Source organism: Oncorhynchus gorbuscha, linkage group LG22, assembly GCF_021184085.1.
Source record: "Oncorhynchus gorbuscha isolate QuinsamMale2020 ecotype Even-year linkage group LG22, OgorEven_v1.0, whole genome shotgun sequence".
Taxonomy (NCBI): domain Eukaryota; kingdom Metazoa; phylum Chordata; class Actinopteri; order Salmoniformes; family Salmonidae; genus Oncorhynchus; species Oncorhynchus gorbuscha.
The window spans coordinates 3,801,421-3,820,750 of record NC_060194.1 but is presented as its reverse complement, the minus strand read 5'-3'; the positions used below and the strand labels follow the sequence as shown (position 1 = coordinate 3,820,750).

At 41.8% G+C, this 19,330-nt stretch overlaps 1 protein-coding gene across 5 annotated transcripts in view; it reads left to right on the top strand.

The window, feature by feature from the left end:
- ankhb (ANKH inorganic pyrophosphate transport regulator b) overlaps window positions 1-19,330 on the top strand; it is a 90,756-nt gene that overhangs the window by 51,689 nt on the left and 19,737 nt on the right. For 4 of the 5 annotated variants that reach the window (XM_046322517.1, XM_046322519.1, XM_046322520.1 and 1 more), the window contains 4 exons: window positions 3,633-3,751; window positions 5,254-5,337; window positions 5,773-5,943; window positions 13,751-13,885. In XM_046322517.1, coding sequence (XP_046178473.1) covers window positions 3,633-3,751; window positions 5,254-5,337; window positions 5,773-5,943; window positions 13,751-13,885 — 509 coding nt within the window. Of the gene's footprint in view, window positions 1-1,968; window positions 2,030-3,632; window positions 3,752-5,253; window positions 5,338-5,772; window positions 5,944-13,750; window positions 13,886-19,330 lie in introns of those variants that run through there. The other variant, XM_046322521.1, reaches the window with a different exon arrangement.

The following is a 19,330-nucleotide window of genomic DNA, read 5'->3' as shown; positions in this document are numbered from 1 at the left end:
CTATGTGAAGGGAATGTGTCACACTGCATTAGCCAAATGGTGGTCACATCAGATACTGACTGGTTTTCTGAACCACGCCCTTACCTTGCTTTAAAGGTATATGTGCCTAATGAATGTATTTCATTTGACAGATTTGAACTAACTCTGTAAAATATTTTAAAATGTTGCATTCATATTTTTCTTCAGTGTAGCATGGCATTCTATTTGCACATTTCTAAAGATTTGGTTGTCCAACCAGACACTGACATGCACAGCTCTCTGGGTGAGGCTCTGTCTTCAAGTCTCCAGTGGTTGTTGAAGTCCCTTCCATCTATGTAATGTATTACAGGTTATGGACACGTGAAGTCAGGTGACAGGAGGGGTGGAGTGCATGACAATCCATCCTGGATATGACAGAGTTTGCCTCAACCCATGGGTCCAGCAGGCAGAGTTCAATAACTACAGCCAGATGAGAGATGCAGGAGGATGGCACTCTTCTCATGCCAGGGTTTCTAAACACTTGTGATGTAGTGTTATTATATAGTAATCACCTTGTGTCCCTTCGGAGGTGTTTGCCAACGCCTGATGGGCATGGCAGCATTGATCAGGCACAGGCCCCTCTCGTCCCAGATACTGTCCACCAACTTACAGATCTGACCAAGCTCCTATAACAGAGACCGGGGGGAGGGAGGGAGAGAAAGACTGCCGCCATACAGTCATGGAAGCCAACAGTAAATACACGGTTGAGCATAGCTAATCAGAGATTATGATTCACAAGGGACATGTGCCAGTATGGCACTGATTGGTTGACATTACTCACTCAGGCCCAGGATAGACCATCGGCACTGTGGAAGGAGGCACCTCCATACAACATACAAGACACAATATCAACAATGGAGGTTATGATAGGTGAATTCCAGGACAGAGAAGTGATAGTATTTTCACCTTTGACCAGATCAAATATGACCAACCTGATTCAAGTGTCCTCCATTACTCTGAAACAGGACTGGTGTCTGGCCACTGCATCCTTGTCTAGTGATAGGCCATCATTATTTTTGCCCTAGAAAATACACTAATGTTGTTGGAATGTTGTTTTGGGTTAGCTAAAGACCTCAAATGCTAGGTAGCTAGCTACCACCTAGCTTCCTAAGTAGCTAGCTTGAAACATTATTGAAAACAACTTGGCTACATTGAACTTCTTGTCAGGTTTGCTTGAATATTTGAGATAGTTAGCTAAGCAGGGATCTTACCTAGCCAGTTCGAGTTTAAACATTATTGGAAACAAGCTGGCTACATGAATCAAACATGTCATCAGGTTTGCTTGATTATTTAAGCTAGCGAGCCAGTTCGAGTTTAAACCTTATCGATAGCAAGCTGGCTAACATTGCATCCTATCAAACCTGGCATCAGGTATAACATTAGCTATGCAAGTCTTCTTCTCTCTGACATATCACATTACACATTAGTGAGAGGCTATATATTTAGCTAGTTACATCACAGTATCATAGCTTGCCTGTCTCACTAGCATTATCAAATAATGTAGCTAACTAGCTAGCTATAACCAAAACGTACTCATTAACACACCAGTCTCAACTTTGCTGCTTGACAGCCCGCAGAAGTAGTAGCTAGAGTCAGATGTAGACTAATCTGTATCTGGCCTTCTGCCAAAGATTATTGAACAACTTCATGAATGGCTATTTTTACTCGTATTTACAGAGTGGAATGTGCATTGCACCCAATACTGCTGCTGTAGACTTTACAACATGGCTCTGAGCAAGGGGGCATTAATACACAGTGTTGTCTGTGGGCAATTGACCATCATAGGTAAAAGTAGGCACGTAAGTAATCCATACCCAACCCCCACAAACTGTGGCGTATCCTTCATTCCGTGACATACAGTGTTGCCAACTCCTCAGTAAGGAAAGTAGCTATTGGCTGTCCCTAAAAGTCGCTAAATGACATCATCACCTAATTTGCGTAATTGGCCAGGTGCATGTAATTGTGATGGACCCTGTAGGAGAGAGGAATAACATCGTGGGAGAGACAAAAAGTGAGTAAAAAACACCCTAAATATGTTTAGAACTACAAATGAACTTTCTTCTGTTCATTCTTGTTATGTCACAATTCCAACCCTCCTCCTTTATCTGGGCTTGGGACTGGCAAAAGTGACCCAAAAGAGGCAGAATTACTTAGTTTCTAATTTAATTTTAGCGTTTTTTACATTTACATCCTGCCCTGAATGTAAGCTTACGGGATCAGCCCGCGACTGCTTCCCGCATGCGTGATTCATTCGCAGTCTGGACGAGGGGTGAACATCTCCTGCGCGAGGACTGGGACACCTGTGAGTGCTTTGGGACACCTGTGAGTGCTTTGGGACACCTGTGAGTGCTTTGGGACACCTGTGAGTGCTTTGGGACACCTGTGAGTGCTTTGGGACGGGGTGGGGCCCACGGCAGCACTCGCTGCTCGCTGAGAAGAGTTAGAACATACGTGTTTTCACGTCGGTCTTAAAGTCTCCAATAACACCAGAAAAAGGTGTTAGATTTGTTGCTCGTCGTTTAAAAAAAGTGTCGCTAGGAGGGTCTGAATACTCGCTAAATATAGCGACAAAGGCACTAAGTTGGCAACACTGGACATACCCATATTTCTAATTATCTCAGGATGAAAATGACTGACTCAAATTATCCTATTTACACCATGTAGTCAATTCTGACACTAGAATAAATGTTTCTGACTCATATTGATGCCACAAATATTTATGTTCTGCATTTCAAGAACAGTGGGAAAGTGGAGGGGGTGGAAGCAGAAAGAAGGCAACAGACAGGAAACTGGCACAGGCAGGGCTCAAACTGCCAAGGGTGTAGCCTATACTGGATGTGGTTCAGTCTGCAGTGCTGCCACTATACCAGACTCTTGTAAAACATACACCTATATCTGACATAACTACAGACTCAAGAAAGTAAAGCCCTTAAAATAAACCAAATTATCTTAACTCTTGTGAACAAATAGATATAAGTGATTGTTTTCTCAAAATAGCTGTCATTGTAGGTTGATAAAGTGGGCAGAAGAGTGCCTTGAGTTGCATGATTTGGCCTTTTGCCCTTATCTTAGTCATACTCACAAGAACTGACTGGGCAGAAAGTGTGTTAAATGCAGGGTCACTTATAGTAAGGATTTTCACATTCTCTCTTAATCATTCAACAGCGGTGCCCTGCTTTGCAGAATTGACAACGATTCAAGTTAAAAACAAGTTTTTGACCATGGTCCTTGTATGTCATTTATATTGTATATCAGTTAAAGTGCTAGATCTCAGTTTGAAGTGCTATGTATCATTATTACCAGCCTGTTCTGCAGGAATACGGTAAAGCACATAACCATAGAATGCACAATTCCCTTACACCAAGCAAACTGTTACTTGAGTCATTATGGTTACATATAGAACCACGACCCTTCCCTAAAAAAAACCTATTTTCTTAGTGTATATCTGCAACGCTCACTCTGCTGGCACATTCCTGAGTAACCTGTTTTCAGCTGACTGCAAACCATTCTCGGGGAACCTTTTTATTCCCCTAGTGACGATAAATCATTGGTCTGTTAATGACTGAAGCCCCTGAAGTGCTCTGACATTTATCTCAATTTCCTTGTCCCATTAGCCTACACAGAATTGGGCTACTACATCATCAATAAGCTCCATCATGTGGACGATTCTGTCGGAAACAAGACCAGGCGGGCGTTCCTCTACTTGGCAGTGTTCCCGCTACTCGATGCCATGGTGAGTTGTGGCCCGCTGGATTCTAGTTCCCTTATTAGCTTGGGAAATGCGCGACAGAGGCGGTGTTCTGACATTATGACCTATTACTCAGAATGCTCTGGGGTTTCCCCGAAGTACAGATCTAGGAACACCTTTCCTTCTCCCAATCCTAATCTTAATCATTAGTGGGTGAAATGCTAAACTGACCCAAGATCAGCGCCCAGGGGCAACTTCAGCCTACTCGTTTAGTCTCTGGCTTGGGAAGTGCTTGACAGAGGTGGTGTTTTTGTTTTGACATTCCGACCTATCGCTGAGAACGTGCGACCTAGATAAAATATGCATTATATATACACAATATATCTTAAAACCACTTCTGCTTTTAATTAGCATATCTGTGTTACACTATACAATGTATCTAAAAGCAGTGTAGGTGTAGGTCTGTGTACTGTTATCTCCTTTTTCCATGTAGTATTAGTTATTTACTAATATATATATTTCTGTTTTTCTTTAACCCTGGATGAAGTGTTCTGGTTTGTGTGCTACTGTAAAAAAATATATATATATTGTAAATGTCAGAGTATTACTGTTTAATCAAAAGTACATACTGTATAAACTGAATACAGTAGAGTACATAAATTATATTGCATTGTGGGAAAAAATGCTACGTGAAACAGTAACAGTTTACTTACTGTATTTGTGAATATTCAAAATGGAATGCCACACTTAAAGAACAACAAAGTTGAGGCAACAAAATCAAAAAGAATGTTTTTTGCAAATTGGTTAATTTGTTTGTGTTTTGTTATTTATATGCATTGCTTTGTTTGTGGCTGTGCTGTTTTATATTATAGAAAAAAATAGTCAGAAAGGCAAATAATGTTCCATTGTTAAAGACCCACTCAGTGTTTTATATACACTGAGTGTACAGAACATTAGGAACACCTTTTAGTGTAAGAGCTGTTTGGAAAAAAACGCCTGAAATTTCAGCCTGTTTTTGTGGGATGGAGTTTTGGCCTGACTGGTGACATTACCGCTCCCAGACAGTCCTAATTCCTTGAGAAATTGCTCATTTTAATGGAAAACAATCACAGTAAGGTACTTAATTGTTAACCAGAAATTATTTGATATTGCGATAAAAACAGCTGCATTGGACCATTGAAGGTAAACCAAGCACACACACAAAATAGGAACTACATGTAAAACGCAGGCCCTTTGTGGAAATGACTTACCCTCACTTAGCCTAAATTCAAACAACAGCCCCTATGTTTTGAGTGTTTTTAGCTAGAAATTTAGTAATTCTTGAAGCAAGCAAGCACATTATGATGAGTCTAGTTTGAAAGGAGTCTAGTTGTCTTGCATTGTTAGTGGACAAGTTAGTGAATATCGGCTCCTACAGCTATTCGTTGACTACTTGTTGCAAATAATACAATGTTTGTCATTGTTGTTACAGTATATAATAATGCATCAAATTAATTGTAGCTGTCCCTATTGAAATAGATAACTGGGCTGTTTGTCCTCTGTTTCAGGCCTGGACACATGCCGGTATTCTACTGAAGCACAAACACAGCCTATTAGTGGGCTGTGCCTCCGTCTCTGATGTCATAGCTCAGGTAAGAATCAGTTATCAATGGGTCTATTCATGAATTGCATTTGATATACATATTGTCATAGTGATTCAGGAGGGTGCAAAGCAGACTATAGGGAGAAGTATGGGCATTAGTTAATTTTGTACTGCATTGTGCAATCTAGTAGTATTTTTGTTTTTACGATTTGCATTTGCTTGACTGTGTGCCTCAAGTATAAAAAATCCTTATTTTATCATTGCAACTTAAAATTAAGGACTTATATTAGCAGATCATTCTACTTGAGATGGCTTAGAGAAGTTGTACAGTGATCAAAAGTGAATGTGTCATTCTGATTCTCTGGTTAGGACATGTCAACATGTCTGCCTTCCTCTTAAAACCACACCAACATTTGATCTGCCTCTTCTTTCTTCATTCACTTCCTGCCATCCTCCCTCTCTCTCTATCCATCTTTCCCTCCAGATTGTCTTTGTGGCCATCTTGCTTCACAGTCATTTGGAGTGTCTGGAGCCTATGTTGATCCCCATCTTGTCCCTCTACATGGGGGCCCTGGTGCGCTTCACTATTGTAGGACTGGGTTACTACCGCAACATCCACGACAACATCCCAGAGTCCAGCGGGCCTGAAGTGGGGGTAGGTTATCTCAGGTCAGATGGGGTCAGGAGATTAACTTTATATTTCTACAGTGGTCTGTTTGGATGTTAGAAATGCTTTGTGTAGAACAACATCCCAGAGTCCAGCGGGCCTGGAGTGGGTGTAGGTTATCTCAGGTCAGATGGGGGTCAGGATATTATTATTATTTCTACAGTGGTCTGTTTGGATGTTAGAAATGCTTTGTGTAGAACATATGATTATCCTTTATGTAGAATTGTGAATTGTGTCAACTCTGTGTTACATTTCAATCTAAAACATTCTGAACATTTCACCTCACTGAACACACCCCAGGTGTCAAAGTTAACAGTGTAGAGCTTCCATATAAATTAACTACCTGAGGATGCATGATCTGTTAAAAATCTTTACAGTAAGTCACATTGCATGTCGATGCTCTATGGGTGTGATTGAAGGCAGTTGATACGCTCATCTGATGAAGAGGACCAAAGCGCAGCGTCGTACATGTTCAAATAACAAAGTGGAACAAAACAACTACCCACAAAACTACCCACAAAACTACCCACGGACTGTTGAGAAACTGGACTCACCAGGCTGGAGGGACTGGAGGCCCTGTCCTTGGCAGAGGCACCGGATACACAGGGCCTTGGAGGCACACTGGGGGTCTCGAGCTAAGAGCCGGCGCAGGATACCCTGAGACGTACTGGAGGTCTGGAGAGCAGGGCAGGCACAATCCCTCCTGGCTGGATGCTCAACCTAGCCCGGCAGATGCGGGGAGCTGGGATGTAGCGCACCTGGCTAAGAACGCGTATAACCCGGTGCACCGCATAACCCGGAGCCTGACCAGTATGACGCCTGCCATGGTAAGCACGGGGAGTTGGCTCAGGTCTCCAACTTGGTTCAGCCAATCTCCCTGTGTGCCTCCTTCCTCCAAAAATTTGGGAGTGGCCTCCCGGTCTTTAGTGCCAGCCTTGTCCTGGTGTAATCCTTGGCCCAGCTGCCTCTGCCTTCCTTGCTGCTTCGAGCTGCTCCCATTGCAGGTGATCTTTTCCGGCCAGGATCTCCTCCCAGGTGTAGGATCCTTTGCCGTCCAGGATGTCCTCCCATGTCCAGTCCCCCTTACCATGCTGCTTGGTCCTATGATGGTGGGTAGTTCTGTAATGCTCGTCTGAAGAAGAGGACCAAAGAACAGCGTTGTACGTGTTCATGATTATTTATTCAAACTGAACACTGAAACAAAATAACAAAGTGGAACAAAACAGTCTGGTGAAACAAAACTACCCACAAAACACAGGTGGGAAAAAGCTGCCTAAGTATGATTCTCAATCAGAGACAACGATAGACTTTGAGAATTTGAGACTTTGAGAACCACACCCGGCCAAACACACAGAAATAGAAAACATAGAAATAAAGAAACTAGAATGCCCACCCTAGTCACACCCTGGCCTAACCAAAATAGAGAATAAAAGCCTCTATGGCCAGGGTGTGACAGCAGTGACACATTATAAACAGCGGGTCATTCAGTTCATTGACTGTTGGTTCATCAGTGATATAATTAGTAGAATATCCAATTAATTTTAATATGACTTTTATAATCCCCAAGGTAAATTAAAATGGAAGGATAGAATAGAATAGTAAAAAATGCCGTCCTGCTCCTCTCCTCACTACTTAACTTCTCCTCACAGTCCCTTAAGTCTCGTTAGTTTGGCTGCTCATCCTACCTTAATTATCCCTCACCTATCATCGCCCTGCCATTCCCAACCAATCAGAGCGCTTGGAAATGCGCATCTGGACTCTGCACCCACTCAGGTCAGAGGGTTATCATCGTCCGAAGGGAGAATACGCATGTTTCTGAGGACTTTTTATTGTCGACAGTAACACGAATGTCTGAATGATGTGTGTGTATCTAAAAAAACACAACAATAAGATTCCAAGTCATTCCGATTACCAAAATCATATCAACATCTTCAAAGGAAACAGCTCCGAGGGCCCTCATCTCCTTCCTTTAGGTCGTCTTGTTGTTGGTAATCAAGCCTACTACTGTTGTGTTGTCTGCAAACTTGATGATTGAGTTGAAGGCGTGCATGGCCAGGCAGTCATGGGTGAACATGGTGTACACGAGGGAGCTGAGCACCCATCCTTGTGGGGCCCCAGTGTTGAGAATCAGCGAAGTTTGGGGCGGCCCGTCAAGAAGTCCTGGACCCAATTGCACAGGGCGGGGTTGAGACCCAGAGCATCGAGCTTGATGATGAGCTTGGAGGGTACTATGGTGTTGTATGCTGAGCTATAGTCATTGAACAGCATTCTTTTATATAGGTATTCCTCTTGTCCAGATGGGATAGAGCAGTGTGCAGTGTTATGGCGATTGCATCGTCTGTGGACCTATTGGGGCAGTAAGCATGTTGAAGTGGGTCTAGGGTGACAGGTAAGGTGGAGGTGATATGATCCTTGACTAGTCTCTCAAAGCACTTCATGATGACAGATAATCATTTAGTTCAGTTACCTTTGCTTTCTTGGGTACTGGGATAGGGAGCAATTAAATATGTTTGTTATATAACCCTGTTATTAGCAGAACAATATATACTGGTCATATTGTGGTCCTTCTGTAGCTCAGTTGGTAGAGCATGGCGCTTGTAACGCCAGGGTAGTGGGTTCGATCCCCGGGACCACCCATACGTAGAATGTATGCACACATGACTGTAAGTCGCTTTGGATAAAAGCGTCTGCTAAATGGCATATATTATATTGTTCATGGCTCACAATGAGATTGCCTTGCAGTTGTCCAGCTGTATCCACTGGAGCACGCAAGGTTCAAGGCATGAGGGCAGGGGGCACGGGATGGGCCGCAGAGCTGTGCACAGAAGACCGACCTAAGACCATGTGGAAGGGAGGGAGGGGAGGGGGCGGATTCCCTCCCCGCCACACTGGCAACACTTTAAGGGGCATCGCACTAATAATGGAGCTGACTAGGGAAACGTTCCCACTGTTCTGTTCTTAGTGCCAGTCTGCCTGTTCAAACTAAAACAATGTAACTAATAATGGAGCTGACTAGGGAAACGTTCCCACTGTTCTTAGTGCCAGTCTGCACGTTCAAACTAAACCAATGTAACTAATAATGGAGCTGACTAGGGAAACGTTCCCACTGTTCTTAGTGCCAGTCTGCACGTTCAAACTAAACCAATGTAACTAATAATGGAGCTGACTAGGGAAACGTTCCCACTGTTCTTAGTGCCAGTCTGCACGTTCAAAATAAACCAATGTAACTAATAATGGAGCTGACTAGGGAAACATTCCTGCTGTTCTGTTCTTAGTGCCAGTCTGCCTGTTCAATCTAAACCAATGTAACTAACAATGGCATCTTTATGCTTTCATTAATAAAATACTGATAAAAATACTCAATGTTTATTTAGTTATGGATCCATAACGAATTACTATGGGAATAAATATCACTGAATTACAGAAATATCCTCCATATGTAATTATTGGCGGAGAGTCACGTCATATTTTTCGATATACTGTAGGCGACATGAGTCTCACTAGTGTAATGTGATGTTAAAAGTGGTGTAGGTTTTATCAATGAGATTCACTGAATTTCCATTTGGGTATCGATTAGACTAGAATTAGAAAATTGGGGTGTAGAAATGTTATGCTCTTAGTGTAACCTTTATTTAACTAGGCAAGTCATGTATGAACATATTCTTCTTTACAAGGACAGCCTAACCCAGCGTGTTTTGTTTTTCTTGGAATAGAAACCCCATAATCTTAAGCAACATTTCTTTAAATCAGACCCATATACTTACAAAAACAGGTTTTAAATTCTCTAGTATTGCCACTATAGAAGGCTATCAAATGCTTCTCAAAGATGCCCTGTGGTGGTCAAACTAGCACTAACTAGCATTAATGGTACCAGTGGTTCACACTTAAATAATGTGCCATAGAATTCTGCGGCACCATGCAAGCTGCGCCGCAGTACGCTGCAACTTTTAAAGGATGAACCACTGTACTTCTCTTGTCTAAGCTGTTGAATTGCGACTCCACTTTGTCTCTACACTGACATTTCGCTTGTTTGATTGCCTTGCGGAGAGAATAACTACACAGTTTGTATTCTGACATATTCCCAGTCACCTTTCCATGGTTAAATGTGGTGGTCCGTGCTTTCAGTTTTGCGCAAATGTCGCCATCTATCCACGGTTTCTGGTTAGGGTAGGTTTTAATAGTCACAGTAGGTACAACATCTCCTATGGTCAGATTTGCCATAAGGGCGCGGGAGGGCCTTGTATGCATCGCGGAAGTTAGAGTAGTAGTGATCCAGAGTTTTTCCAGAGCGAGTACTACAGCCAGTATGCTGATTGAATTTAGGTAGCTTGTTCTCTAATTTGCTTTGTTAAAATCCCCAGCGACAATAAACACAGACTCAGGATATATGGTTTCCAGTTTGCATAATGTCCAGTGAAGTTCCTTGAGGGCCGTTGCGGTATCTGCTTGTGGGGTGATATACATGGCTGTGACTATAAGGAGAATTCCCTTGGGAGATAATACAGTCGGCATTTGATTTTGAGGAATTCTAGGTCAGGTGAACAAAAGGACTTGAGTTCCTGTATGTTGTTACAAATACACCATGAGTCATTAATAATGAAACATACAGCCCTGACCTTCTTCTTCCCGGAGAGATATTTTTTCCTGTCATCGCGACTCACAAAGAATCCAGGTGGCTGTACCGACTCTGACAGCATATCCAGAGACAGCCATGTGGTGTGCCCACCTCCGAAGTCTAACCAGAAGACCGCTCTGTCTACCTCTTCTCTGGTGGTGTTGTTTTTTGGTCAGCCTCTGGAATGAGTTCAAATGCCCTGGGTGGTTCTGACAAAGGATCCGCATCAAGAAAGTCATAACCTGGTCGTAGTGCTGGTCAGTTGATGCCGCTCTGATATCCAATAGTTCTTCCCGGCTGTGTGTAATATCACTTAAGATTTTCTGGGCTAACAGTGTAAGAAATAATACATACACAAACTAATTGCTGCAAAGTTTCCTAAGGACTAGAAGTGAGGCATCGCTCTCTGTCGGCACTATCTTAACCTCTAGCGACGAGAAATCCCGTATCCGGGAGCGTAATCACAGCCTCAAGCACATTACCATAACGCAACGTTTCCTATTCATGAAAAGCGCAAATGAAATGAAATAAATATATTCAAACACAAGCTTTAGCCTTTTGTTAACAACACTGTCATCTCAGATTTTCAAAATATGCTTTTCAGCTAGACAAGCATTTGTGTAAGTTTAGCATTGCATAATGATATGCTAGGCTGTGCTGGCAGCAGGCAACATTTTCACAAAAATAAGAAAAGCAACCAAATTAAATCATTTACCTTTGAAGAACTTCAGATGCTTTCACTCAGGAGACTCCCAGTTAGATAGCAAATGTTCCTTGACGAAAAACGTCACGTTTGTTCATCCTGCTTGGCTAAGAAATCGACAGAAAAATACTTTAACTATAACGCAACTTTTTCTATTCATGAAAATCGCAAATGAAATGAAATAAATATTGAAACACAAGCTTAGCCTTTTGTTAACCTCTTGCTCCTACCTGACACGCAGGCGTCCCATCTAGACATCTGGAAATGCAAATGCGCTACGCTAAATGCTAATAGTACTAGTTAAAACTCAAACGGTCATTAAAATACACATTCATGGTAGTGAATTAAAGCTACACTCGTTGTGAATCTATCCACCAAGTCAGATTCGTAAAATGCTTTTCGGCGAAAGCATGAGAAGCTATTATCTGATAGCAAGTAACACCCCAAAAGACCCGCAGGGGACGTAAACAAAATAATTAGCATAGTCGTCGCTACACAAACCGCAAAAATAAAATATAAAACATTCATTACCTTTGACCATCTTTTTTGTTGGCACTCCTAGATGTCCCATAATCACTATTGGGTCTTTTTTTCGATTAAATCGGTCCATATATAGCCTAGATATCGATCTATGAAGACTGCGTGATAAACGGAAAAAATAGCATCTTATAACGTAACGTCATTTTTTTAAATTAAAAAAGTCGACGATAAACTTTCACAAAACACTTCGAAATACTTTTGTAATGCAACTTTAGGTATTAGTACACGTTAATAAGCGACCAAATTGATCACGAGGCGATGTATATTCTTTAGCTGTCCGTCTGGAAATAATGTCCGGGTAAATCTCAACCAAAATATCCGGTCGGAGACTTGAACAAATGGCTTGTCTCTTCTTCGTTTGACCAAGAAACAAAGCCTAGGCAAATGACAAGACTGTTGACATCGTGTGGAAGCTGTAGGTATTGCATCCTCAGCCCCATTTATTGTGGTTTGCCTTTATCAATGGGTTGAAGTGGCGGATGGATATATATTTCCATTTTCAGTGATCAGATTTTCCTGCGCTTTTCGATGAAACGCACGTTCTGTTATAGTCACAGCCGTGATTTAACCAGTTTTATAAACGTCTGAGTGTTTTCTATCCACACATACTAATCATATGCATATACAATATTCCTGGCATGAGCAGCAGGGCGCTGAAATGTTGCGCGATTTTTAACAGAATGTTTGAAAAAGTATGGGGTAGGAGTAACAGGTTAACAACACTGTCATCTCAGATTTGCAAAATATGCTTTTCAACCAAAGCTACACAAACATTTGTATAAGAGTATTGATAGCCTAGCATAGCATTAAGCCTAGCATTCAGCAGGCAACATTTTCACAAAAACAAGAAAAGCATTCAAATAAAATCATTTACCTTTGAAGAACTTCGGATATTTTCAATGAGGAGACTCTCAGTTAGATGGCAAATGTTCATTTTTTTCCAAAAATATTATTTGTGTAGGAGAAATCGCTCCGTTTTGTTCATCACTTTTGGCTAAGAAAAAAAAAAAAAATTAATTCACTACAACGCCAAACTTTTTTCCAAATTAACTCCATAATATCGACAAACATGGCAAACGTTGTTTAGAATCATCCTCAAGGTGTTTTTCACATGTCTATTCGATGATAAATCCTTCGTGGCAGTTGGGTTTCTCCTCAGTAGCAAACGGAAAAGTACTTGCAGCTGGAGATTACGCAATAATTGCAACGGAGGACACCAAGCGACCACCTGGTAAATGTAGTCTCTTAGGGTCAATCTTCCAATGATATGCCTACAAATACTTCACAATGCTGCAGACACCTTGGGGAAAACGTGGAAAAGGTAAGCTGACTCCTAGATCCTCCACAGCCAAATAAGGAGTCATTGCCATGAGGCGGTTTCAAAAAATGGGGCACTTCCTGATTTGTATTTTTATCTGGGTTTTTTCTGTAACATCAGTTCTGTGGCACTCGCAGACAATATCTTTGCAGTTTTGGAAACTTCAGAGTTTTCTTTCCAACGCTGTCAATTATATGCATAGTCGAGCATCTTTTCGTGAGAAAATATCTTGTTTAAAACGGGAATGTTTTTCATCCAAAAATTAAAAGAGCGCCCCCTATATCGAAGAAGTTAAACTACAATAGATACTGTATACTTGTTAGATAGTACTGCACTGTTGGAGCTAGAAACACAAGCATTTCGTTACACCTGCAATAAAATCAGCTTAACACAGGTATGTGACAAATAAAATTGAGTGATTTGATTTGAGGGTACCAGTAACGTGGCAATATGCACAGGGTTCCCTGAGATAGAACTTTAGTTACAATATAATATGACTTAATATTCCACCATATGATGGAACTTTAGTTACAATGGAATTACTTTATTGCACAGTTGCATTTGGGAATGCTCATCACTTTCTCCCATGCCTCCCTCCCTCTTTCTCCATCGCCCGCAGGGTGACGCTACCATCAAGAAGATGCTGAGTTTCTGGTGGCCCCTGGCCCTGATCCTGGCCATGCAGAGAATCAGCAGGCCTATCGTCAACCTCTTTGTTTCCCGGGACCTCAAGGGAAGCTCGGCTGCCACCGAGGCAAGTGTCCTACCGACCTCATATGAGGATTTTAAGCACACAACACACTTTTCCAGTCTAGGTGATATTCTGAACAATGTAGTAGTGTCCCCCCACCCCAGAATGCTTTTGGTTTTGATATGGTCCAGTACATAATCCATATACAAATATCATAGCGAATTCATGATGTGAATTTTCATACTTTGTCATATTTCTATATATCAGTTTTATGACAATTTACCCAAAATATTTCAACTACTTTATTACTTTACCCAAAATATTATGACATTAGTGATCGTCGAAATGCGTGAAATTTGCAAACGTCTAAAATCAACATTATGTCCATTTCAAATTGTATTGGTCAGATGTTGCGCCTTCTCGACCACACTGTGTTTGTGGGTGGACCATTTTGATTTGTCCGTGATGTGCACACTTGAGGAACTAAACTCTCCACCTTCTCCACTGCTGTCCCATCGATGTGGATAGAGGCGTGCTCCCTCTCCTGTTTCCTGAAGACCACCATCATCTCCTTTGTTTTGTTGACGTTGATTGAGAGGTTTTTTAATCTCCAATTTGGTCTTCAGACCAAAGGACAAATTTCCACTGGTCTAATGTAAATTGCTTGTTTCTTGGCCCCAGCAAGTCTCTTCTTCTTATTGGTGTTCTTTAGTAATGGTTTTTGTTGCAGCAATTCAACCCTGAAGCCCTGATTCACACAGTCTCCTGTGAACAGTTGATGTTGAGATGTGTCTGTTACTTGAACCCTGTGAAGCAATTATTTGAGCTGCAATTTCTGAGGCTGATAACTCGAATGAACTTATCCTCTGCAGTAGAGGTAACTCGGTCTTCCTCTCCTGTGGCGGTCCTCATGAGAGCCAGTTAAAACTCTAATGAACTGATTCTCTGCAGCAGAGGTAACTCTGGGTCTTCCTCTCCTGTGGCGGTCCTCATGAGAGCCAGTTAAAACTCTAATGAACTGATTCTCTGCAGCAGAGGTAACTCTGGGTCTTCCTCTCCTGTGGCGGTCCTCATGAGAGCCAGTTTCATCATAGCGCTTGATGGTTTTTGCGATTCCACTTGAAGAAACTTTCAAAGTTCTTGAAATGTTCTGTATTAACTGACCTTCATGTCTTAAAGTGATGATGGACTGTTGTTTCTCTTTCCTTATTTGAGCTATTCTTGCCATAATATGGACTTGAGCTATCTTCTGTATACCCCCCCTACCTTGTCACAACACAACTGATTTGCTCAAATGCATTAAGAAGGAAATAAATTCCACAAATTAACAAGGCACACCTGTTAATTGAAATGCATTCCTGGTGACTACCTCAGGAAGATGGTTGAGAGAATGCCAAGTGTGTGCAAAGCTGTCATCAAAGCAAAGGGTTGCTATTTGAATCTCAAATCTCAAATATACACTGCTCAAAAAAATAAAGTGAACACTAAAATAACACATCCTAGATCTGAATGAATGAAATTCTTATTAAATACTTTTTTCTTTACATAGTTGAATGTGCTGACAACAAAAGCATACAAAAATAATCAATGGAAATCAAATTTATCAACCCATGGAGGTCTGGATTTGGAGTCACACTCAAACCTAAAGTGGAAAACCACACTACAGGCTGATCCAACTTTGATGTAATGTCCTTAAAACAAGTAAAAATGAGGCTCAGTTGTGTGTGTGTGTGTGTGTGTGTGTGTGTGTGTGTGTGTGTGTGTGTGTGTGTGTGTGTGTGTGTGTGTGTGTGTGTGTGTGGCCTCCACGTGCCTGTATGACCTCCCTACAATGCCTGGGCATGCTCCTGATGAGGTGGCCGATGGTCTCCTGCGGGATCTCCTCCCAGACCTGGACTAAAGCATCCGCCAACTCCTGGACAGTCTGTGGTGCAACGTGGCGTTGGTGGATGGAGCAAGACATGATGTCTCAGATGTGCTCAATTGGATTCAGGTCTGGGGAACGGGCGGGCCAGTCCATGGCATCAATGCCTTCCTCTTGCAGGAACTGCTGACACACTCCAGCCACATGAGGTCTAGCATTGTCTTGCATTAGGAGGAACCCAGGGCCAACCGCACCAGCATATGGTCTCACAAGGGGTCTGAGGATCTCATCTCGGTACCTAATGGCAGTCAGGCTACCTCTGGCGAGCACATGGAAGGCTGTGCGGCCCCCCAAAGAAATGCCACCCCACACCATGACTGACCCAACGCCAAACCGGTCATGCTGGAGGATGTTGCAGGCAGCAAAACGTTCTCCACAGCGTCTCCAGACTGTCACGTCTGTCACATGTGCTCAGTGTGAACCTGCTTTCATCTGTGAAGAGCACAGGGCGCCAGTGGCGAATTTGCCAATTTTGGTGTTCTCTGGCAAATGCCAAACGTCCTGCACTGTGTTGGGCTGTAAGCACAACCCCCACCTGTGGACATCGGGCCCTCGTACCACCCTCATGGAGTCTGTTTCTGACCATTTGAGCAGACACATGCACATTTGTGGCCTGCGGGAGGTCATTTTGCAGGGCCCTGGCAGTGCTCCTCCTTGCACAAAGGTGGAGGTAGCGGTCCTGCTGCTGGGTTGTTGCCCTCCTACGGCCTCCTCCACGTCTCCTGACGTACTGGCCTGTTTCCTGGTAGCGCCTCCATGCTCTGGACACTACGCTGACAGACACAGCAAACCTTGACACAGCTCGTATTGATGTGCCATCCTGGATGAGCTGCACTACCTGAGCCACTTGTGTGGGTTGTAGACTCCGTCTCATGCTACCACTAGAGTGAAAGCACCGCCAGCATTCAAAAGTGACCAAAACATCAGCCAGGAAACATAGGAACTGAGAAGTGGTCGGTGGTCCCCACCTGCAGAACCACTCCTTTATTGGGGATGTCTTGCTAATTGCCTATAATTTCCACCTGTTGTCTATTCCATTTGCACAACAGCATGGGAAATGTATTGTCAATCAGTGTTGCTTCAGACAGTTTGATTTCACAAAGTGTGATTGACTTGGAGTTACATTGTGTTGTTTAAGTGTTCCTTTTATTTTTTTTATTTGTTTAACACTTTTTTGGTTACTTCATGATTCCATATGTGTTATTTCATCGTTTTGAGGTCTTCACTATAATTTAGTTTGGGTAAATTGAACATTTCTGTTTTATTCTATAAACTACTGACAACAGATCAAGCAGCACCAGCACTTGAGGTGAATATCATTTTCATTGCATTGTATGAGATTATTCTTCTTATCTAAACTTGGGAGGTGAATTGAAACAAGCTCTCCGGATATAGATTCCCTTGTTCATGTGTGGTTCGGACGGAACGGTCATCAGCACATTCTGCAGTGCCTCTATTCAATTCTTCAAACACACACGCTAAAGAAATTGATCCTGTTGATCAGCCACTTTACCCCTGATGGTATGCATATAACTACCTCGTCTATCACTGATATTATCGTTATTGATATTTTTCTTAGTAAGATGTGGCCAGTGGAGTAGAGTACTACAGTAAAAATACTTGAAAGTATTCTTTGGGGGTATCTGTACTTTACTTTACTATTCATATTTTTGCCAACTTATACTTTTACTTCACTACATTACAAAAGAAATTAAAAGTACTTTTTACTCCATTCATTTTCCCTGACATCCAAAAGTACTCGTTACATTTTGATAGCAAGATTGTCCAATTCACACACATCCCTGGTCATCCCTACTGATGTTGGAGTGTCTGTCAAAATAAAAAGAAAATTGTGCCGTCTGGTTTGCTTAATATAAGGAATTTGAAATGACCGGCTCAAATTGGTCTTATGTAGAAACATTTGAAATTGTGTTTTTTACATTGGATAAAAGTATAGACTCGGAGCTACAAAATGGTATATCATACACTTCAGTTGAGGAACAATTGGAAATTAATTCTGCTTAGAAAGTTGACAAACTTGTAAACTCACTTTTGAGAAAATGGCCTTTGAATATTTTGGTACCTACTTCATAGCTCTGCTTTTTCTACACCCGTTCAGCATTGTTCACACCCTCTTAAGCCTTTAGCCCCACCCATTCAGCATTGTTCACACCCTCTTAAGCCTTAGCCACACCCATTCAGCATTGTTCACACCCTCTTAAGCCTTTAGCCCCGCCCATTCAGCATTGTTCACACCCTCTTAAGCCAGCCCCACCCAGCTCTTTAAGGATTCACATGTGAGGTCATGTACTAAACAGTGAGTAGTGTCCTGAAGATTAAGACTAAAAGTGGTAGTAGCCTACAATAAGTAAACATTCCAGGTAAACAGAAACTGTACAAACAAAAACACGTTATAAATATTAGATGACACTTTCTCTAGACACACTTGTCTAAGTTGATGGATCATATGAAAGAAGTTATATAACCCCCAGCCACTTCCAGTGGTGGAAAAAGTACTACATTGTCATACTTGAGTAAAACTAAAGATGCCTTAATAGAAAATGACTCAAGTAAAAGTAAAAGTCGCCCTACTTGAGTAAAAGTCAAAGTATTTTGGTTTAAAAATACTTAAGAATCAAAAGTAAATGGAATTTCTAGAAAGTAAAAGTATAAATCATTTCAAATTACTTATATTAAGCAAACCAGAAGGCACAATTAATTTTTTTTATTGATGGTTAGCCCGGGGCACACTCCAACACTCAGACATAATTTACAAACTAAGCATTTGTGTTTAGTGAGTCTTAACAGATCAGATGCAGTAGGGATGTACTCTTGATAAGTGTGCGAATTGAACAATTTCATCAAAATATATCTTTGTACATTTGGGTGTCAGGGAAAATGTATGGAGTAATAAGAACATTTATTTTATTTTGGAATGTAGTGTAGTAAAAGATGCAAAACATATCAATAGTAAAGTACAGATACCCCCCCCCCCAAAAAAAACTAGAAGTAGTACTTTCAAGTATTTTTATTTAAGTACTTTACACCACTGGCCACATCTTGCTAAGTGAATGGGTATCTACAGAAGGTGTAAACGGTACAGCCAAATGGTTAAATTGATCACTTAAATTTTAAGTGGTATTGCTTGATCTGTGGCAGCGGCCTGAATTACGGAGTCAGGTGTTGTTGCCAGCCATTACTTTCCACCAGCACTGTACCATCCTCCAGTCCAACCAGCTGTGGGATGTTGACCCCTGTCACAGTGCTGTCCTCCTGGGCAAACTTGAAACCGCTGCTGCCTTTGCTGGATGACATGTCTTCATCAATCAAGTAGTTGACTTGTTGTGGTTTTCCTTCACAGCAGAAACCAAACAAGGCATACTTGCGAGGGGTTAAAAAGTAGATGGGGCCTGGCTGCATAGGGTCAGAAGGGTAGTGCACCTGCAAACCACAAAAAAACATAAAGATAAGTTAATGAAAAGAAAATGTAACATGAAACGTAATATTTCTTTATGCAACATTATCAGGCAAGTTTCACTTACCTACAATGTGCAGAGCAGCAGCACTCACTTACCTACAATGTG